The sequence below is a fragment of the Danio aesculapii genome, chromosome 5 (genome assembly GCF_903798145.1).
Source record: "Danio aesculapii chromosome 5, fDanAes4.1, whole genome shotgun sequence".
Lineage (NCBI taxonomy): Eukaryota > Metazoa > Chordata > Actinopteri > Cypriniformes > Danionidae > Danio > Danio aesculapii.
In genome coordinates, this window is record NC_079439.1 from 70,416,990 (window position 1) to 70,441,072 (window position 24,083).

The 24,083-nt window shown below is 37.2% G+C and overlaps 1 protein-coding gene across 1 annotated transcript in view; it reads left to right on the forward strand.

The window, feature by feature from the left end:
• The window catches only part of ank1a (ankyrin 1, erythrocytic a), a 316,581-nt gene that overhangs the window by 185,293 nt on the left and 107,205 nt on the right, over positions 1-24,083 (forward strand). Inside the window, exons 14-23 of the mRNA XM_056457171.1 lie at positions 6,455-6,652; positions 8,646-8,744; positions 9,116-9,214; positions 12,847-13,044; positions 15,204-15,302; positions 17,223-17,321; positions 18,873-18,971; positions 19,060-19,152; positions 22,331-22,403; positions 22,531-22,551. Coding sequence (XP_056313146.1) covers positions 6,455-6,652; positions 8,646-8,744; positions 9,116-9,214; positions 12,847-13,044; positions 15,204-15,302; positions 17,223-17,321; positions 18,873-18,971; positions 19,060-19,152; positions 22,331-22,403; positions 22,531-22,551 — 1,078 coding nt within the window. The remainder of the gene's footprint in view (positions 1-6,454; positions 6,653-8,645; positions 8,745-9,115; positions 9,215-12,846; positions 13,045-15,203; positions 15,303-17,222; positions 17,322-18,872; positions 18,972-19,059; positions 19,153-22,330; positions 22,404-22,530; positions 22,552-24,083) is intronic.

Genomic DNA, 24,083 nt, shown 5'->3' on the forward strand with positions numbered 1-24,083 from the left:
ATGATGCTTATATTTTTATTCTAATTAGGTTTCCAATAAACCCATTTTCTGTATTGAGATTATCAATTCAAACTTACACTTAATTAGTAAGCAATATTCATTAGTTAACATATAAGACAATAAAATAATCTATTGGTTGAATATAACTACACTCACTGGCCACTTTATTAGGTACACCTTACTAGTACCAGGTTGGGACCCCCATTTTGCTTTCAGAACTGCTTTAATCCTTCTTATTCCTCAGAGATTTTGGTTCATATTGACATGATAGCATCACGCAGTTGCTGCAGATTTGTCAGCTGCACATCCATGATGTGAATCTCCCGTTGCACCACATCCCAAAGGTGCTCTATTGGATTGAGTTGTGGTGGCTATGGAGGCCATTTGAGTACAGTGAATTCATTGTCATTGTCTGAGATATGCAGAAGATGCTTTTCTGTAGGCCTCAGTTGTAACGAGTGGTTATTTGAGTTACTGTTGCCTTTCTATCAGCTCAAACCAGTCTGGACATTCTCCCCTGACCTCTGGAATCAACAGGCATTTGCGCCCACAGAACTGCCGCTCACTGGATATTTTCTCTTTTTCGGACCATTCTCTGTAAACCCTAGAGATGGCTGTGCGTGAAAATTCCAGTAGACTCTTGACCAGGTCTACATGCCGAAATGCATTGAGTTGCTGATATGCAATTGGCTGATTAAAAATTTGCATGAACGAGCAGATGGGCATGTGTACCTAATAAAGTGGCCAATGACTGTATATAAATGTCATTATACTGTGTTTTTAAACACATTCAGTTAATTGGTATTACAACAGAAATCTAACCTGCAACTTATTACTACAGTTTATGTTTACACTGTCTGATCTAAATATATGTAAATCTTAAAGGCAGTTCAAATTTAGCCGATAACCTTACTTTAAATATCAGAAAAGCTAAGCTAAAGAAATGCACTGTACATGAAAATCGGCATTGAACAAGACCCTGTTGATTGGTGTGATTTTTTTTTCTAAAGCAATGTCACTGGCAGCTCTAAATGTCCTCATATGTTCACCGCACAGAATGGCCTGTCGCCGATCCACATGGCAGCCCAGGGCGATCACTTGGACTGTATCCGACAGCTCTTACAGTACAACGCAGAGATCGATGACATCACACTGGACCACCTGACACCTCTGCATGTGGCGGCTCACTGCGGGCATCACCGCGTGGCCAAGGTGCTCCTGGATAAAGGAGCCAAACCAAACACCCGCGCTCTGGTCAGTGCACCTCCAGAAAGCGCACACGACACAATTATGCATCTGATAATATTTACCATGGTGTTCTTACAGTTGCACTTTTCCCAGCCCTGTTCCTGGAGCCACACCAACAGAACATATTTTGGATGTCTTCCTTATCTGACCCATTTACCTCAGGTTTTGAAGTCTCTTCTTAAAGCAGGGCTATTCGATTGGTGGCCTGCGGGCCGAACCTGGCCCCTGAGGCAATTTGTTCCGGCCGTCCAAACAGTGTGACCAGTCGAAAAACGGTTGCTAAAGTTATGAAGATGAAGTGATGTGCGTCTGTTCCAGGGCTGTGCACAGGGGGGTTCCTTCTCCCCTAAACCCCCCCCCCCCCCGTTTCCTCTTTGCAATTGCACCCCCCACATACCCCCCCTTTCTTCACTTTGCGATCACCTATCCCCAACTAACCACTCACCCCCCTCCCCCACCCACTCTTCATTTTGCGTTCGCGTTGAGCACCTGCTCCTGTAAGGGTCTGTGCACGGGCCTGGTCTGTTCAATACAGCACAAGCTGCAGTTGAATGCTGCCAGAGCGTGAGTCACCATAAAGCGAGTGGCGCGAGCAGCCCAAAACATTTGGATGTGTTTGTAGAAAAGGCCTTTTGTACAATGCACTGATATCGTTATTTGCCGACTATTAACTGCGCTTTAATTCGTCACAGTCAATTAATCGCCAAGTCTTCTCTAAGCCGCATTTCTGTTGCACGGAATGAAACTGCTGCAATTAAACAAAGTTATGCCAAGTTGCCAACTGTGCGCTAGTTTAAAGTTCCAAGCTTGCACACCGAGGCTAATACGTATGTACACCGGATTAACTATAGCCGCGGCCGTTCCCATATCATGTCTTTTCCGCTTGCAAGTTTGTTATTTCTAATGTGAGAATATATGACAATATGCACGCACAAGCGGAGCAACACACGCTTGCGGCTTTCCAGGCGCACACAGAAGAAAACATCTCACGGCGAGAGTCGTGCGTGCCTTTCAGTGCAATGTAAACAAAAGATATGTTAGACGAATTATTATTGAAATGATTATGTATGCATGAACGCAGATGGCAACAGCAGTTAATCTAAATAGCTACTTACCTAATATAAAGCTTGAATTTATAACGTGATAACTGTGAAACTAGGATTATTCTTCAGACTGTATAATCGTACAACCAAAATCTATAACCGATGCATCCCTAATTGTTATGCAGTTTAAAACACAACATATGAATGTGTCTGAATGTAGAAGAAGCCTACTACCAATGTTTGCAAAAAAAAAGTCTAGTTGTAAAATGCACTGATATTATTTCATTTCAAAATACAATATATTAACATTTTAATGTAGAAAAAGCCAGCGTAGGTGTCTTAAAGAGCAAAAATACAACATATGGGCTCTTATATGCTGTTGTGTCATCACTCGTATTGCAAGTCATATCTCTTGACTGGGATGCTTTTCATGAACCGCCCCCCATGACAAACTAATTGAATAACCCTGAGAGTTTATTGAGGTGTGTTTGATTAAGATAAGGTTGAAAATGTGTATTGTTGGCGTGCCTTCAGGAACAGGGTTGGGAAACACTGCTGTAGACAATTATATTTACTATTACCTTATTATATTTATATACAATATATTTCTGCAGGGGTCTTATAATATTGACCTTAAAATAGTTTCTAAAAATTAAAACCTGCTTTTATTCCAGCCAAATAAGATTTTTCCTAGAAGAAAAAATATTATCGCAAATACTGCATAAGTTCCTTTCTCTGTTAAACATCACTTGGGAAATATTTAAAAGGAATAAAACTTTCAGAGTAATAATTTTGACTTTAACTGTACATGTAAATATTTCTTCACTCATGATGTGCCTAGAATGGATTCACGCCGCTCCACATTGCCTGTAAGAAGAACCACATGCGTGTTATGGACCTGCTATTAAAGCATTCTGCATCCCTGGAAGCTGTAACCGAGGTGGGCCAAACAATAATATTAATATAAATAACATGTCCTTATAGTCAATTAATAAATACAGTTTTCTAGTGATGCATTCAGAGGTCTTACCTGAGTCATTGTTTGATGTCCAACAGTCAGGCTTGACCCCGCTGCATGTGTCCTCCTTTATGGGTCATCTGAATATAGTCAAGATACTGATGCAAAAAGGAGCTTCGCCAAATGCCTCAAATGTGGTGAGTTGAATATATCAGCGCTCAGCAGTTCAAGCTACACGCTGAAGTATAGCTAAATAAGGAGCATGAAAATCCACCTGTTGAATAAATTTTTTTCTGCTAGTGTTTTTGCTTGTTTCAGCCTGCTGCTGGTATCATTTTCACCAGAGTTGGTCGTTACTGTATTTAACTACATTTATGAGGAACACAGTAATGCATCGAATAACATTTTAAAATTGTGTAATTTGATTACTGTTACTAAAGTCAGTGTAATTGCCGCTACTTACATTACAAAAATAGTTTTGGAAGAAAAAACAACTTCTTTTAAATCACGTTTTCCTTTGCATCATCAGTTAATGAGCATGCGCTTTTAAATTGCTGGAGAACGCCAGCTGAAATGGTTGCTACCAAGAGTGGCTGCTTTTTCAACTGGAAATACAGACATTACCTTGATTTCATTGAGCATAAAAACTAAAGTATTACTATGAACTACAGTCTATGTCCAGTCTCTAAAGAACTTCGACTGCTTTTGACTCAACCAGCAACTTGTTTAAGAACTAAACAGAAAGCATTCTATGACAATACTTGTCACTAAGGAGAACAGCGGCGTCCAAAAACACAGCGGCAAAACTAAACCTAAACAGGCTAAATTGAGTTTTTTGTGCAGGATTGGGAGTGAAGGTATCTTCTGAATGTGAAGGGAAGCGTAGCTGCTTATGGGGCCTGTCACATATTTTGTCTTTTGCGCACATGCATATTGGAAGTGCATATTGCGCTTGCTCGCATTTCCCAGGCACACCCAGTTAAAAACCCTGAGTCACGTGACAAGAACTGACTGATCAGCTTCATACTTGCACATATGCACATTTATGTAGACTAATTACCTCAGACAAACACAGAACACATAAACATTGCAGTGCTTTTTTATACTATGGATGTCAATGGTCACAGGTATTAAGTTTTCTTCTAAATGTCTTCTTTTGTGCAAGTGAATGATGAGAGAATTGTAAGTTTTGGCTGAACTCTTTAAGTGTTTTGAATATGTCAAGCTGTTGTGATCAACCCATTGTAATGATTTTCAGTGAATATTAAAGTGCTGAAAGAGCTGCAGTCTATTTTGTATTTTTATAGGTATATTTTATATGTTTTGAAAGTAACTTTAAAGTAAAGTGATTAGTAATCAGATTACTTTTTACATTAAGTAATTAGGAATGTTATCAGATTACAATTTTCCAGTAGTAGTCAGTAACTTTTAATATATAACTTTTTTAAAGTAACTTACCCAACACTGATTTTTCACATCCTGACCTGCACCACATTGTTTAAACAGCAGATGCATTTGCACTCATTTGTGACAACACCTGAAAATGGTTATGGTGCATTGTTGCCGCATTTCTATTTTGATGTGAATGAAATAGACCACACAATTGACTAACTAAAAGAAGGTCTAAAGTCAATAGCACAGTGTTATTTTTGTTATGTTAGTGACAGGCGGGTCCACAACTTGCGTACACATTGCTTATTACACACACAGGGATGTGCAGCAGCAGACAAATATTGTTAAATATGAAAAGTTTTAAAGGGGACCCTTTTATGCCCCTTTTTAGAAGTATTTGGTGTCGCTAGAGTGTGTACTGTATGTAAAGTTTCAGCTCAAAATACCACATAAATAATGTTTAATACTCTTTGAAACTGCTATTTTAGGCTTTGATGGCAATTGTGCGCGTTTTGGTGACTGTCACTTTAAATTCAAATGAGATTGTGCTCTTTTCAAAAGAGGGCGGAGCTACGAATGCCTATGTGTCAGCATAGTGGCAGATTCAAAAACAAGACTATCGTTCTATGCTAATGAGGGAGAGATTGTCACTAATGGGCGGGGCTTTCCTCATCTGATGACACATACAAAAGGGAATACATCAATCAAAGTGTTTCTGCAGTTTTTGTCAAGTTTGATTAAAAAAGATAATACAATTAATAAATATTTACTATGGGTATTTTCACATACTGTTGCCACACGACTGTGTTTAAACCCCTTATAAAACAGATTTTTGCATAATAGCTCCTCTTTAAAATGTGAAAGACGATGTAAATGTAAAAATCACTTCAATCTTCAGTTCAGGATGCTTTGGGTGAATTTTGCTCATTCTGGAGATGATCTGTTGGCAACCACAACTCACTCTTAAAGGGAATGGGAGATGAGACTCTGATTGGTTTAATGCACATTACACTCAAAACACACCCATAACTCATTAAGAGAATAACAACAACCATTTGAGCCTATGCGCTGGGTGCACCGCATGTTTTTCCCATCCTTAAAATGTCAAAAGTGGATTCAGACATGCCATAAGTGAACCTGCGCCATGCTCTTTACACCATTTAGATTGTTCAAATACAGCCCTGCATGTGAAGATGTGTTTTTGCTGTGATCATTTACGTGCATGCTTGTGTGTTTGTAGAAAGTGGAAACCCCACTGCATATGGCATCTCGAGCTGGACACTGTGAAGTTGCTGAATTCCTATTGCAAAATGCAGCTCCGGTTGATGCCAAAGCCAAGGTATAATATATTAGTCACACTTTATTTAAAGACACAATTAAGGAGGGTTAGTCAGAATTATTAGCCCCCCTGTTACGTTTAAATTTTTTATATATTTTATACATTTCTAAACATAATAGACTGATTTCTAATAACTGATTTATTTTGTCTTTGGCACAATGACAGTGCATAATATATTACTAGATATTTCTCAAGATACTAGTATTCAGCTTAAAGTGACATTTAAAGGCTTATCTAGGTGAATTAGGCAAGTAATTGTGTAACGATGGTTTGTTCTGTAGCCTATTGAAAAAAAAATGGCTGAAGGGGGCTAATGATATTAATCTTAAAATGGTTTTAAAAAAATTAAAAACTGCTTTTACTTCAGCCAAAATAAAACAAATAAGACTTTCTCCAGAAGAAAAAATATTATAGGAAATACTGTGAAAATATACACACACTTTGTTCAATGACTGATCTCAACGTTTACCTCAGGATGACCAGACGCCGCTACACTGTGCCGCCCGCATGGGCCACAACGAGATGGTGAAGCTGCTGCTGGAGCATAAGGCCAACTCCAACTCCACCACCACAGCAGGACACACACCGCTGCACATCGCGGCCCGCGAGGGGCACACACAAACTGCCAGCATCCTCCTGGACATGAATGCCCAGCTCACCAAAATGACCAAGGTACACATGCCGATATTCAATATATTGTGATTATGCACATGCATAAAACTACTATATATATATATATACATGTAAGCCTCCTGTTTATTTTTTCCCCCAATTTCTGTTTAACGGAGAGAAGATTTCTTCAACACATTTTTTATCATAATAGTTTTAATAACTCATTTCTAATAACTGATTTATTTTACTTTTGCCATGATGACAGTAAATAATATTTTACTACATGTTTTTCAAGACACTTGAAAAGGCTTAACTAGGTTAATTAGGTTAACTAGGCAGGTTAGTGTAAATAGGCAAGTTATTGTATAATGATGGTTTGTTCTGTTGACTATCGAAAAAAATATAGCTTAAAGGGGCTAATAATATTGACCTTAAAATAGATATAAAAAAAATTAAAATCTAATTTTACTCTTGCCAAAATAAAAGAAATAAGACTTTCTCCAGAAGAAAAAATATTATCAGACGTACTGTGAAAATTGCCTTGCTCTGTGAAACAGCATTTGGAAAATATTTAAAAAATCCAAAAAAGGGGGACGAATAATTCTGACTTCAACTGTGTGTATGTTTATATTAAGTCGAATTATTCGGCCCCCTTTGATTTTTTTGTTTGTTGAATTTTTAAACATTTCCCAAATGATGTTTCACATAGCAAGGAAATTTTCCCAGTATGTCTGATAATATTTTTTTTTGTGTGTGTGTATCTAAACATATATATATATATCGTTATCTGTCTGTCTATCTATCTATCTATCTATCTATCTATCTATCTATCTATCTATCTATCTATCTATCTATCTATCTATCTGTCTGTCTGTCTGTCTGTCTGTCTGTCTGTCTGTCTGTCTGTCTGTCTGTCTGTCTGTCTGTCTGTCTGTCTGTCTGTCTGTCTGTCTGTCTGTCTGTCTGTCTGTCTGTCTATCTATCTATCTATCTATCTATCTATCTATCTACTGTATCTATCTATCTATCTATCTATCTATCTATCTATCTATCTATCTATCTATCTATCTATCTATCTATCTATCTATCTGTCTGTCTGTCTGTCTGTCTGTCTGTCTGTCTGTCTGTCTGTCTGTCTGTCTGTCTGTCTGTCTGTCTGTCTGTCTATCTATCTATCTATCTATCTACTGTATCTATCTATCTATCTATCTATCTATCTATCTATCTATCTATCTATCTATCTATCTATCTGTCTATCTATCTATCTATCTATCTGTCTGTCTGTCTGTCTGTCTGTCTGTCTGTCTGTCTGTCTGTCTGTCTGTCTGTCTGTCTGTCTGTCTGTCTATCTATCTATCTACTGTATCTATCTATCTATCTATCTATCTATCTATCTATCTATCTATCTATCTATCTATCTATCTGTCTGTCTGTCTGTCTGTCTGTCTGTCTGTCTGTCTGTCTGTCTGTCTGTCTGTCTGTCTATCTATCTATCTATCTATCTAGATCTATAGATAGATAGATAGATAGATAGATAGATAGATAGATAGATAGATAGATAGATAGATAGATAGATAGATATGTATAGATACACATGCACACAATTGATATACACATAAATACACACATATATATATACATATATACATAACAATAACAAATTAACCACAACAAAAATAAAAGGTTGCCAAACATATTCTCAGAAAGATGCATAACTTCATGTAAATGTTAAACTATGAATAATTGTTTTGCGGTTGAGGAGAAAGTCAGCCATTTCTTTTCAATGATCTCTTTTTGGTTATTTGATTCAACAAACAAATTTAAGTCAGCAAGTTTTTTTGTGGTATCAGTATTTTTAGTTATTATGCCTATTGAAGTAACCTTTTTTGCAGCTTCGATCAGTAACATGATAATAGCGGATATATTAGGATAAAAGATTAAGCAATTAATCACAAGTAGAAAAATTGATACGGTCACAAGCCTGAGCGCTAACCAAGAGCAGTGTATTAGTTCTGCTTGTGTACTGACAGTCTCTCTCTTTGGTGTCCTGCAGAAAGGCTTCACTCCTCTTCATGTTGCAGCCAAATACGGAAAGGTGGACGTGGCAGTTCTGCTTCTGGAGAGAGGAGCAAACCCAAACGCTGCCGGAAAAGTATGATTCAGATTTAATCACGAGTGTGAACCGAATGAAATTCAGACACCTAAGTTGACTGAGTCGAGTGATTGAGTCTAAGTTGACTGAGTTGAGTCGATTAGTTGACTTTACTTTAAAAAAAGAGAGTAGACTTGTTGCCTTATAAATATTAAGTAAACAAACTATGTACATAATTATAAAAGTTAAGTCAATGGCTTTACTGACTTTTTGAAGGTAAAATCAACTTGTTGCTTTTAAGGCAACAGGTTTACTCACTTTTTCGAAGTAAATTAACTAATCGCTTTTTACAGTACCATTGTTTTATTCTTGTATTTTCATTTATGATGTATTATTGAGGACAGTGATTTAGGAGGAATTCTCCTCTGCAGGTTGGACTCACGCCGCTGCATGTGGCTGTCCATCATAACAATCTAGATGTGGTCAATCTTTTACTCAGCAAAGGAGGATCACCACACAGCGCTGCTCGGGTATGACACTATTATCAATCTGACTCACTTAATCACTCTTATACAGCTTATTTCCACAGTGAAAGGAACCGCCAATTACTCTTGCCTTTGTTTCAAACACTATGGCCATTTTAGTTCATCCAATTCAGGTATATCATTAATTTATTTATTTTCTTTTTGGCTTAGTTCCTGAATTATCAGGTTTCGCCACAGCAGAATGAACCGCCAATCATTTTTACATAGTATGGCAGCAAAGTTCACTGATTATTTGGCCATAATGGCATATAGTAGTAGTATATAGGAGCATTCCTAGCCATATCAGCCTGGAAAAAATGTTTTTACCTTTTTGAATGAAATGCTAATGGTCTAATCCGATTCAATGATCTATGCTAAGCTAAGCTAAAACTGCTCCTGACAGACCCGGAGATCGGCTGAATGGATTCAAAAAGGGTCAAAGTTACTTGTTTACCTCTAGTGGAGCTGTAAAATTTGCCTATTTTACCCCCAAAAAAGTGGGAAACATTTTATTACACACTATGAATCATGAAGCATTGGCAAATAGTTAATTCATTATTTGTTAAGCATTAACTCTACATTTATAGATCTCAGTAAGCAGTTTATAAATACAGCTACAAATGCTGTATTCTTGACTTATAAGCCATGTGTTTTTATACTTTGGTAATGATTGATTTTTCATTGCTAAATGAAGTATTGCATTATTTATAAAGCAGTTATTTAAGAATAATTGGTGTTTTTTAAGATCATTCAAAATGAGTAAATAAATGACGTTTATATATCTTATTATTCAGGCATATGATAATAGTTACTTTAATGTTAATAAATGCTTTATTAACTCGACTTCATCCAGTTTTCATCCAGGACTATTTAGGCTTTGAAAATCCCTTATTGTACATGTGCTTATAAGTAGGATTGGGTACCGAAACCCGGTGTTTATAGCACCGGTACCTTTGTAACTGGTATGCACCAGACCGAATCAGCATATGAATTTCGGTGCCACTGGTGCTGCGACAAGGACGTAAGAAGCATCAAGGGGTGCATCAAAGGCACACATAAGTACGCATTGTCACACCATCTTTAAACATTTAATTCTAAATAACTTTGAGGAATACGGACAGGAGATGTCAGGCTTTTGTTCTTATTGCTTAGGGAACGAACGCACGCAGTACAGCGCATTCGGTGAGCAAGAGCGACTCTCTTCCGATCAACACGCATGATCGCGTTCATCAAATTTGCTTAAACTAAGCGTTCTAGAGCGTATTTTACAAGCAAGGGTTCTGACACAGTACCGTGAAGCAGATGCTTTACAAAAGTTGCGTGTAAGGGGGAAATACGTCAAACTTAATGACACATTTGAGGGCTCATGGAATCAATTTAAAGCAAAGACTATAGAATATACAAGACGTGTCACTCGTATACTTTTGAATGGGGAAAAGTGTAACTGTCAATATGGCGCATGAAGCCACGCCTTCTTGTACAGGAGCCAATCAGCAAACACTATATGATGAATAAAGCCCGCCTTCTAGTATAGAAGCCAATCAGCAATCACTATAGAATGACAATTCTCTGGGGAAGGGGCTTGGACCATACATGAGTTTCTGCAGATTTTGTGTGATGCGAACATTTAGAAATGAAACTAAATAGACAGTTGTTGTATAATTTAATTGGTTATTCATAATATGAAATGTAATCGTAACATTGGCAAGTCGTTTTGGAGAATTTGATGTTTCCCCATTCAGACAGAATACCCGAGCATACTGCCCGAGAAGTGTTTCAAAGATGGCCGCCGAGTGAAATGACTTGCCTTAAAGGGACTTTGCTTAAAGGCAGAGGAATGCACTGTCTCTGAAAGCTTGCGACATCATGTACGTACATGGACACCAATGCTCCGATTTTAATATGAATTAGACAATACTCTGATTAAGAGTCTAGACCACATTATAAACAGTTATTTTTGATTACCTTAAAGGACCACAGACACCTGCGTCGCAAAATGCTGAGTTTTTTTCTTTCCATTCAACGTGCGGTATCAAATTCCACCAGTCTTTACTTAATGCTCGCATCAAATACCTGTTTGTCATGGGGGCATGAATGAAATGTTCCTGAATGAAAGTGAAATTGCAGTTAAAGTCGAAAAAAAAAAAATTGAACACCTGAAATGACATGAAACTCTGGAGGAAACATGGATAGCGTTGTGACGCAATGACGTTAATTGATCTATGTACTATAACATGTAAGACGGGATTATGTGAGGAACATTTAACTCGTGTAAACACCTTAATCTTATTGTTGTCAGATTATTATTCAGATTAAGGCAAATGATTAGATTACTGATAACCATGTAAACACAGTCGGGGAGTCACGTGACGGTAATGGCGGAGTAGCAGCTCAACACTTGGTCTCCGCAGCTCAGTGGTATATTTTTTGTATTTTAAATAAGGCATACAACGGCATATACTTTAAGATCTTGTGAATAGACATTAGATCATGCCCACTACTCAAAAGAAGTTGAATCTGTCGGCGAAATCCTCTAAATCGACGGAGATTAAATCGCCTCAGGAGGACAGTCGGACAACGATCATGGCGGACCAGGCCTCGCCGTTGCTGAGCCGAGCTGAGACCGACAGCTTGGTATAAAGAATATCAACAGAGGTGCTTAAAGGTGTCGAAAGCTCATTTGAAAAGAAAATCGACCCTGTTCTTAAGAAACTTGAGGAATGCTCCTCAAAAATTGGGACTCTGGACACGCGAATTACTGAGGTAGAATCCAGCGTTTCAGACTCCGAGGATGCGATGACCACCTACGGCGCGAAACTTACTGATCTCGCGGAAAAACTGGCGTCCGCGCTGGAAAAAAATAGACGATCTGGAGAACAGAAACAGAAGATGCAATGTGCGGGTCGTCGGTCTTCCAGAGGGATGCGAGGGCAGTAATCCGATCTCCTTTTTCAAATCCTGGTTACCAAAGCTGCTAAAAGTCAGCTTCAAAGGTGGGCATGTTAAACTGGATCGATGCCACCGCGCCCTCACTCGCCGCCCACCGCCTAGTAAACACAGTCACAAGCCCCAACCCTAGAAAAAAGGAGTTCAGTATTTTGATGACAGCCTTTCCACTGGATAGCAGCAAGCTAATGTAATTTCATAATGCAAATCTTAAATTCATGCTAACCAACAAATGATCAAAGGAAATATATTAACGTAATTCGAATATATAAAATATGAATTAATGTTTACTTTAAACTTTAATTATATTGCTCTATTAAAATTATTTTTAAATATTTTGTTAAATACATTATTTTTGAGTCATCAACCATAATTTTGTGGCTCAAAAGTATCGGTTTGGGCATCGTTTTGGCACCGATATCGTTTTATAAGTATCGATTTAGCACCCCCAAACGATCGAAATACCCCCAAACGATACCCAACCCTACATATAAGTCAAAAACACCTTTATAAACTGCTTACCAAATGCAGTACAGATAATCAATTAACTATTTGCTAATGCTTAATAAAGGATTTATAGTGTGCAATTATTATAAAGTGTTATCCAAAAGTGGAGTGTTGCTTTAATCATTATGTTGAGTTGTGTTCAAATGCATTAAATCATGAACTGATTTTTTTACTCCTCTTGTCAGAATGGCTATACTCCGCTCCACATTGCGTCCAAACAGAACCAGGCGGAGGTGGCGAGCAGTTTACTGCAGCACGGGGCGTCTGCCAATGCTGAGTCTCTGCAAGGGGTCACACCTTTACACCTCGCCTCCCAAGAGGGTCAACCTGACATGGTGTTACTGCTCATCTCCAAGCAGGCCAATGTAAACCTGGGAAATAAGGTAAGCTCAGTTTCCCCAACTCCAAACCCAATGTCAATTCTTAAACCAACCAAAACAATGTTGATTAATATTAAATACGGTAAATAGCAGTGTTTGCATGACAGCAAAATGCTCATCTTACAAAATACTTGTAATTTATAGTAAATAATATTATAGTGTTTTTAACCCTGCCATAGCAATTAAGTGTATTATACTGTATATATTTTGGCGACATGGTGGCGCAGTGGGTAGCACTGTTGCCTCACAGCAAGAAGATCGCTGGTTCGAGTCCCAGCCGGGCCAGTTAGCGTTTCTGTGTGGAGTTTGCACATTCTCTCTGTGTTGGCGTGGGTTTCCTCCGGGTGCTCCAGTTTTCCCCACAGTCCAAAGACATGTGTTTTATGTGAATTGGGTAGGGTAAATTGTCCGTAGTGTACTGTATGTGTGTATATCCTGGTCCTCCAGGTTGGGGGTTGAGCATTGGGTTAACAACCCACCCCATAAAAACTAGACGTTATGAAACACCAATATGGTGTGGCTAAATATCAACTTCGATATAAACAGCCCTGGGAATAAGTAAGTATACTGTATATATTATAGTATTTACACACTGTAGGATTAACTATAGTGAACTGATAAACTGTAATAAAAATACTCTAGTATACTTTAGTTTTTACTAGCGTAAACTAGTGTTTATTGTTGCCTAATATACCCTATAGTTTCTATTAAACTAAGCTGTTAGCATAGCAACTTAGAATTACAGATTCATTCAAGATCTTTACTATAGTATGGTTTAAATACACTATAGTATTTACTATAAGTTACTATAGTATTTATTTTTTTTTTTTGTGGGGCATTATTTTCACATTTGATGTTACAATTTTTAGGAAAACTACAGCGTATAATCGGGTGACCAGATTTCTGAGATGCAAACCAGGGACACTTTCTAGTTCAGTGGTCAAATTAGCATTGAAATCTCACATATGTGAAATGAGTTAAAGAATGGGGACGTTAAAACAGATCCAGCTTTCTTGTGTTTCGTGCTTTCGATTTCATGTTCAAATTGAAAATGGGAAATGTGAAAAAGCCTAAAGCACAAATCTATTTTTGGATATTCAGTTACCAAACTAAAATGGAAAATACAGTGGCAAGTTCATTTAAAGTATACTGATATTTATCCAAATGACACAAATAATAATACAATTAATAATATACTAATAATACATTTATGGGGAATTCAGTTTGGCTATGGATTTAGCCTTTGTTGGGATAGTTTTGATGAAACTATGGGAGGGGGGATTGTTTTTACATAGACTTGGCAACCCAAGACCCAACCATTTCCAGGTCATTTATTCATCCAATTTCCTTTGGCTTAGTCTCTGATTTATCAGAAGTCGCCACAGCGGAATGAACCGCCAACTAGTCCAGCATATGTTTCAAAATGCTACATTCCTTACAGTTCACTACTGTAATTTGCACTGCATTGTGGGTAAACTTTTGCAGTAACGTACAGTACTGCATATTAGGAATTAGTGGTATTCCACTGTAATCAAAGTAATCAAGTACTGCTACTGTAGTTAAAGACAAAATGAGACAGTTAACATAATAATTAACATCTTCATTCATTTTCCTTCAGCTTAGTCTCTTTATTCATCAGGGGTCACCACAGCGGAATGAACGCCAACTTATCCAGCATATGTTTTACACAGTGAATGCCCTTCCAGCTGCAACCCAGTATTGGGAAACACCCATACACACTCATTCACTCACACACACACACACACACACACTATGGGCAATTTAGTTTGTTCAATACACCTATAGCGCATGTGCACGGCAACACGAGGAGAACATGCAAACTTCACAAAGAAATGCCAACTGGCCCAGCTGGGACTCGAACCAGCGACCTTCTTGCTGTGAGGCGACATTGCTAACCATTGAGCCACCACGTCGCCCCAGTTCCGGGTCATGCCAATAAAATTGGATGCCTAAATGTTTATTTTACAATGTTTTTAAAATGTTGTATTGCAAATGAACAATGAAAACCCAATTCCTTTCTCAATTTCTGAATTAGAATTCTTAATGACAAGATGAAATGATACAGGGATTTAGCATTGCTACATACCTGTACAGTAGTATTTTGTTGTAAGTCCATGACTGTATCTGTCCTCTCTCCTCAGAGCGGTCTGACTCCTCTTCATCTTGTGGCTCAGGAAGGGCATGTTGGGATTGCTGATATACTAGTGAAACATGGAGCATCTGTCTATGCTGCCACACGGGTAAAAACTCACCTCTTTTACTATGCTTTTTCTGTAGCACATGAAAAGACCAAGTTAACACTGCAGATAAATAAAGTCGATCTGTTTATTTTAAGGCATAATGCTGTACACAGTTCTGTTATTTAGGAGATTAACAACCACATTTAACAACTGAATTCATTTAGAAAAGTGACAGGTAGAGACAAACCGGTAACACTTTGTTTTGATGGTCCATTTGAGTGTTAGTAGACTGTCTGCTTAATATCTGCTGATACTGCTCCTTCAACAGGCATTAAGCTGACTATAAGAACCTTTACAAGTACATGTCAACTTACACTAACCATTACCCTAACCTAACAGTCTTATAATCTAATGAGAATTAGTTGGCATGTAGATGCAATGTAACTTAAATTCATCAAACGGACCATCAAAATAAAGTGTGACCTGCAAATATATTTTTATAAAAAAGTCTATGCAGTATACAGAGAAATAAATGTGATCCTGGTGCACAACAGCAGTCTGATGCTGCTTTTTGGCAATATCCAAAAATACATTGAATATGCCAAAAACATTAGAATATTAAGTAAAGATCATGTTCCATGACTATATTTAGTAAAGTTCCTGAAAGCAAAGAAGGCGCTCCGAGATTGGCTAGCCTAGTCACCAGATATGAACATTATTGAGCATGTCTGGGGTAAGATGAAGGAGGAGGCATTGAAGATGAATCCAAAGAGTCTTGATGAACTCCTGGAGTCCTGCAGGAACGCTTTCTTTGCCATTTCAGATGACTTTATTAATCAGTGATTTGAGTCATTGCAGAGATGTATGGATGCAGTCCTCACAGCTCATGATGGAGTCAGACACAATATTCATTCTGTTTCCACTGCAGCATGACCACATATTCTATACTGGACATTATTTCTGTTCTGTGACGAGACTTTTGTCTGAGTAAAGTCAGACCTTACTGTCCTAATAAAATCATTCAAAATCAAGACATGATTATATTTTATTTGGTCAAATAAGTGTAATCTAGAGGCCTTTGCCTTTCATATAAGCCACTTATGGTGCCAAATTATCAACTAGAAAAACTATATGTTGTTCCTAAAACATGGATAAGCGACAATAATTTTGTCAGGTTGTGTATACCTGAAATGTGTGCATCTTCCCTTTAATCTTCTGGCTGTAGCATGTTAATTGTGTTGCATTTTTGACTTTATTAAGGCACAAAAATACCATAAATTTTTGCAGATATATTTTTAAAACACATGCTAGGTTAACAAACTTGTTTAACAGTAGCTCTTAAAATACACAAACTGGCACATTTAGCCAGTATGCCCTAAGTAAATCTTATCACTTGACTGTTCCCCGGGTTCGAACTGAAATAGGGAAGCGAGCCATTAGCCGCCCCCTCATCCTGGAATACTCTTCAGTCTGAACTAAAAATGTCTGAGCTCATCCCAATGACATCGTTTCGCTTTATCCTTTTTAACAAACAACAACAGTCCATTTCTCAATGTATGTGTTTTTAATTTATTGAAATGTGGTAAAGCTGAACAACTGAACTGTATTTTTACACTATATTGATTTTCTATTTATTATTAATAATGTTATTATAATTTTTTTTTTTTTTTTTTTTTTTTTTTCATAAGTCGTGTGTTGCAGACCTCTTGGCCAGGTCACCCTTGTAAATGAGATCTTGATCTCAATGGGTTTTTATCTGGTTAAATAATGAAATATATAAAATATATACATTGAATTAATTTAAGCCATCTCTTCTTTAAATCATGCTAGTCTCAGCTATTTAAATAAAGTGTCGATTAAAGCAATGTGGCCTGAAAAAAAAAAAATCTGAGGAATTGTTTTCGCTTTAATCCATGCATAATACTTCACAATATACTTGATAATAATGAATGATGATTATCTCTGTTGATTTCTCTTCAGATGGGATACACTCCGCTTCACGTGGCTTGTCATTATGGAAATATCAAGATGGTGAAGTTTCTCTTGCAGCAACAGGCCAACGTAAACTGCAAGACCAGGGTAAATAAACACTGCTTTTGAGTTAGTCACTCGCTTTCAATGTCAGACCTTTATTTCAGTTGTTTTGCTTTTGGATTGGATTGCTTTTTTTTGTGCAGTACACAATTGGCGATATTCATACCCAGTTTATTAACCCTTGTGTGCTGTTGGGGATGTTTTCATCCACTCTGAGGGGATTTTGAGGCTTAATTTGGCCACAACTTTCTCTGCGTATCAGCAACTGGACTGATTTCTGGTGACAAATCTTATTTTGTCACATATTTTGGGAAAATGCTTTGGAATCTTAAAAAACAACAACTCAGCAATACACTCTGGGCAAACTGACTACCCTTTCATTATGTTGGGGGCTGTTTTTGCCCCCATTGACTTCCATTATAATTACTTTTTTGATCGCAAAGCCATGACACCATATAATCATGCTTTCTTGATTGTTGGTGGTTTTCCCTGTTGGGAAGAGATCAAATGTATAATTTCTACTTTTTATTATCAGTTACAATGCAATAAGCTTAGTTTATTTAGAGTTTCAAGCAATACAAAAATGTCTGCAAAGTTACAAAGCGGAGTCACTTCTCCATATCAGTCATGTGGAGCAGCAGCAGCTCATTTGCATTTAAATAATTAACTTTTACTCAAAAAGTGGCCATTTATAACATGGTGTAATGTGTAAAAGTCATAATTTGGTTTAATATACATTATTAATAGTGCTCAAATACACCCTAGTCCAGGCATGGGCAAACTTGAGTTTTGCTCCAACACTAATCAAACACACCTGAACACCCTAATTAGTGTCTTCAAGATCACTAGAAAGCTACAAGCAGGTGTGTTTGATTAGGGTTGGAGCAAAACTATCCAGGGACACCGACCCTCCAGGATCGAGTTTGCCCATCCATGCACTAGTCCTTTATTTGTGATGGCTCGCTTCGCCTTGATTGGACTGTTTAAGTTCAATTACAAGATACGAAAGTGAAAGAAAGAAAATTTTTTGACTGGAGTTTATAGTATAATGCATGAGAATTTAAGGCGACACTGTGACACAGTGGGTAGCATCATCGCCTCACAACAAGAAGGTTGCTGGTTTGAGCCCCAGCTAGGTCAGTTGGCATTTCTGTGTGGAGTTTGCATGTTTTCCCAGTAATTGCGTGGGTTTCCTTGGGGTGAATTGAAAAAACTAAATTGGCAGTATTGTATGAATGTGTGTATGGGTGTTTCCCAGTACTGGGTTGCAGCTGGAAGGACATCCGCTATGTAAAGCATATGTTGGATAAGTTGGCGGTTCATTTTGCTGTGGCGACCCCTAACGAACAAAGGGACTAAGCTGAAGGAAAATGAATGCATGAGAATTTAGTTACATCTTTAATTGGAATGAAACCCGAGAGTTTATTGCTCGACTGATTTCCTGAAAATTCTGATAGTACATAATGCATACAGTGTGTTTTACGATGCCACCTGAGATTTTTCAAAAGTCATCTTTTAGAAAAAAAGCACAATATGTACCCTTTATAAAGATCTCATTCAGGATATTTCTTGCTTTATTTGACTTGTTTTTGTTAGATGAGCTACACGCCGCTACACCAGGCTGCCCAGCAGGGTCACACCGACATTGTGACGCTTCTGCTGAAACACGGAGCACAACCAAATGAAGTAACATCTGTAAGAGCCATGCCGATAATAAACGATCACCATCATTGCTTTTTAAAAACGCGCTGGATCTTTGACATATGTTAATATTTTTCTGTAGAACGGCACCTCTGCTCTTGCCATCGCCAAGCGGCTTGGATACATTTCAGTCATCGATGTGCTCAAACTGGTCACTGAAGAGACGGTCACTATGGTGAGTTACAGCTTTCAGAGTAAACAATTCACATTAAGGTTTATATTTAGGTACAAACTGAATGAAATGCTTAACTGCATGTTACACTGTAAAAAAAATCCCTAAATTAGCAGTTTTTCATATATTGTGGTTCATGTTTTTTTATTTAATTTATGCTTTTGAATTACTTTATGAGACCTTGGTCTTTCTTCTAACAACTTTTAACCTTGAAAAGTTGGAAAAAATGACTTTTATTGACATTTTTATTAGTTTAAAGTGATAATTTTGTGTTGTATATTTCGCTACAAACACCCTGTAATAAGATTCCCGTACATTTTTCTGTTGTTTTACACACTTATTTATCCATATATTATTATTTCTCATACATTATATTTTTTCAAACTATTAAAGTGTTTCAAAAAGCACTTTGTTAAACTGTGGCGTTGAATTTTAAACATCAGAATTCGGCAATTTACAACCGTAAATAAAAGGAGAACACAAAATACGGAAACTGTTAATTATTTATGTAAATTATTTACAGTGTATTTACAATTGAAATGTTTTTCACTGTAAATTTATATTAAATCTAGTGAGCTACCTTAAGAGAGCCTTTTCGAATCACACTATGTAGGACTATGTAGGAATAGGACTTACAGCATATTAAAGTTTAATAAATTACAAATATTACTGTAAGTACATTATATATTATATTTATTAAGTATATAAATAATAAATTATTATTGACTCCCTCTCAGGTCATCTAATATGTAAATGATTTGCTTTTTAAAAAGTAACAAACATTAAAAAGTTTATAAACATAAATCTAGTGTATGCGAATGAGTCTAAACCATGGGTCTTAAACTCATGACCCGCGGGACATTTACGGCCCGCCATCCTCCTCCCTTCGGCCCGCAACTGACATCAAAAATATAACGAGATTTGGCCCTTATCACTATTGTGCTGTTGCATATAGCCACATGTGGTTTTGACCCCCCACCTATTGGATGTTTAAAGTACTGCTGTATATTATACTGTATTTCAGTTTTACTTTCGTTTTCTCTCAGTGTGCGGTCGAGCACATTCAGATTTTTATTGTGCCTGATTTAAACGTTAACATACAGGTGCTCTATTTTTACTAAAGCTCTATTTTTTTAAATATTCAAGGGTCATCTGATTATTATTGGTTTTATATGTATTTTGTTGAACAGACACTTTTTCATGGCTTACACATTATGCTGATGGTATAACAAATATGCTAATTTTGCTAATATTCGATTCAAATAGTCTCATTTAATAGATTTTTCTCATATCTGTATTGAGATTTCTATGAAAATTATCAACATTTTACTGCTGGTTGAATTGAACATGTTTAAGAATATATACTTACTTTTCCCCTCTTTGTTTTAGCTTTACAAAAAGAAAGATACTAAGAAGAACAGTTGCCAGTAAATTCAGTAAAGTTACCCAAATTGTTTCTGCTGTTCTTGCGCTATCTGCTAAAGTTTTAGTAAAGCAACAATTGGTTGGGACAGAATAATAATATTTATGACATTGTTATTATGACTATTTAAATATAAAAGTGCTAATTTAAACAGCCACAGATCACTGGTGACGGGTAATGCTTGAAATATAACTATCACTGAATGTTCCTGACACATTCAGTGACAGACGGCAATAACTCACAAACCTCTTACCCTAAACAGATCTAAAGTGAGTTTCCTACAAAAAACACAAAGCAGGTTAAGTTTCACAGCTGTCTTTCTTTTTTTCGCTCGATATCATGAGCACTGCTCCGTTTAAGCCTTCACCATAGTACTTAGTCATACTAATAGCGAATAGGTCCTAATGAGTTATTGATCCGGAAAATACGAATCTGCGAATCTGTTGCTAACTTTACTGAACTTCATATTTCATCTGTTTCAAGCTACGAATATTTGAAATTACAAATCAACAGAACAAAACAGAGATATGATCACAAACTGATCAATATACTTTACCTGCAGCTGTTTTTCATTCATTTATAAAGAGAACACAAACATACTGACAGTAATAGGTAACTTACTGTACATTGTTATGGGTCAATGATGCTAATATTCAGCACATTTCCCTTTTCTGGCTGTTCTTTCTATGAAAAGCTCTGTCGATGCGTGTTTCCTCGCCGGTTAATAACGCTATATTTCATTGCACAACAATAGTTTCCCTGCTGAAAAATCCAGCTTAAACCAGCCTAGGCTGGTTGGCTGGTTTTAGCTGGTTGACCAGGCTGGTTTAGAGGGGTTTTGGCCATTTCCAGGCTGGTTTCCAGCTATTTCCAGCCTGGTCTTAGCTGGTCAGGCTGGAAAACGACCAGCTAAATCCAGCTAAAACCAGCCTGACCAGCCTGGTTTAAGCTGGACATAGCTGGCTTTGGCTGGGCTCCTAGCCTGCCTAGGCTGGTCAAGCTGGTTTTAGCTGGTCATCTCCCAGCCTGACCAGCTAAGACCAGGCTGGAAATAGCTGGAAACCAGCCTGGAAATGGCCAAAACCCCTCTAAACCAGGCTGGTCAACCAGCTAAAACCAGCCAACCAGCCTAGGCTGGTTTAAGCTGGATTTTTCAGCAGGGTTATCAGGCTTTTTGGCTAAAAATAGAGAAATCAAGGTTTAATTTATTATTGTTAGATTATTTTTAAATGCCCTCTCCTGCTGTGCATGAACTAAGCTGTTGAATGGTCAGCGTATGAGGCGGCTAGGCTAAACTAGCTTCAATTTTGATTGAATTATTCTCTAATCGGTTGCCTATTATGTCGTGAATATACCCCTGTTATGCATACTGCACTAATTTTTGTCTGGCTTTCTTGGATATCTCACCTGTTCGCCAAATATGACTAATTACATCCTTGGCAATGTCTGACACCGGTGCATACACATTGTAAAACAAAACGAAAGCTTGACAGGCGTAGCAACAGTAACTAAGGAGAGCGGGGCTTAGCGAAGGGTCAATTGTCCCCCGCCATTTTGAGTTTGAGACCCCTGGTCTAAACAAAGCCAGCTTTTTTTAATGGTCTAAAATCCCAATTTAGACAATTTCCAAACAACCTCAGCCAACAAACAATATATTAAAACATTGAATACAATGAATATGGCTACTATAAAATCTATTTGATTTAAAAATAAAATAAACTATATTTATGTACATTATAATAATCATTTCCATTTCAGACCACCACTGAAAAACATCGTATGAGTTTCCCCGAAACCGTTGATGAGATCTTGGATGTATCTGAAGATGAAGGTAAAAACAACTCTGTATTCATCATCACAATCTGTTTTTGAGGTATTAGCATATACATATTTGAATACAAGACAAAGATTGGGCATTTAAAGAGCATCCTGAAGTAGATTCCTCTTGGTTTTTCTAGGAATTGCACAGCTAACATTAGGTATGATTTTCCCTCTTTCTTCTGTGTGCGGTGGTCATTGTCAGTGACTTCATTTCAAACACACACACATACACACAACACACACATTGTCATTGTCTGGTGCACTTATGATGAATTACGATGAATGTGACATTAGCATGTGTGTGATATGTCTGCTTTTATTCCTCAAGGTTTCTAACTGTTGCAAAATGCTTACAGTAACTCTTCCTGAATCCTCTCCCACTAACCTGCTTCATCTCCTTTTTCATTTTTGGACCAAAGCAGAACAGATTTTCTTGAATTTAGTTCAGCAAAACTCCCGGGAAAAGCAACTGTGGTGTGATTATAAACTTGTTACTGAGATTTCAATGTGCCAGAAACAAAAAGTGGTGTTTCGATCAATCAATCAGTCAATCAATCAATAAACCAATCAGTCAATCAATCAATAAACCAGTCAGTCAGTCAATCAGTCAATCGACCAACCAATCTGTAAATTGGTCAGTCAATCGATCAGTCAACCAACCAACCAATCAATCAGTCAATCAATCAATAAACCAATCAGTCAATCAATCAATTAATAAACCCACCAGTCAGTCAGTCAATCAGTCAATCGACCAACCAATCTGTAAATTGGTCAGTCAATCGGTCAGTCAACCAACCAACCAATCAGTCAATCAATCAATAAACCAATCAGTCAATCAATCAATTAAGCAACCAACCAGTCAGTCAGTCAATCAGTCAATCGACCAACCAATCTGTAAATTAGTCAGTCAATCGATTAGTCAACCAAACAACCAATCAGTCAATCAATCAATAAACCAATCAGTCAATCAACCAACCAATTAATAAGTTAGTCAATCAACCCATCAATCAATAAATCAATCAAACAACCAATCAATCATTTATTCGATAAGCCAATCAATTAATAAGTCAGTCAGTCAATCAGTCAACCAATCAATCATTTAATTTATCAGTCAGTCAACCAACCAACCTGTAAATCAATCAGTTAATCAATTAGTCAACAAACCAACCAACCAACCAACTAAGCAATCAGTCAATTAATCATTCAATCAACCAATCAATCAGTCAGTCAGTCAGTCAACCAATCAATCATTTAATTTATCAGTCAGTCAACCAACCAACCTGTAAATCAATCAGTCAAGTAATTAGTTAACCAACCAACAAACCAACCAACCAAGCAATCAGTCAATTAATCAGTCAATCAACCAATCAATCAGTCAGTCAGTCAGTCAGTCAACCAATCAACCAACCAATCATTTAATTAATCAGTCAATCAACCAACAGATCTGTAAACTGGTCAGTCAATCAATCAGCAAACGAACCAGTCAATCGATTAATCAATTAACCAATCAATCAATCAATCAATCAATCAAGCAGTCAGTCAGTCATTAAACCAATTAATCATTTAATCAATCCATCAAACACCCAACCAATAAATCAATAAATCAATCAGTCAACCAACAATCAGTCAATAATATTGAAATATTAAAATATGTAGAAAATATGTGGAATGTCTAACAAAATTATTATTA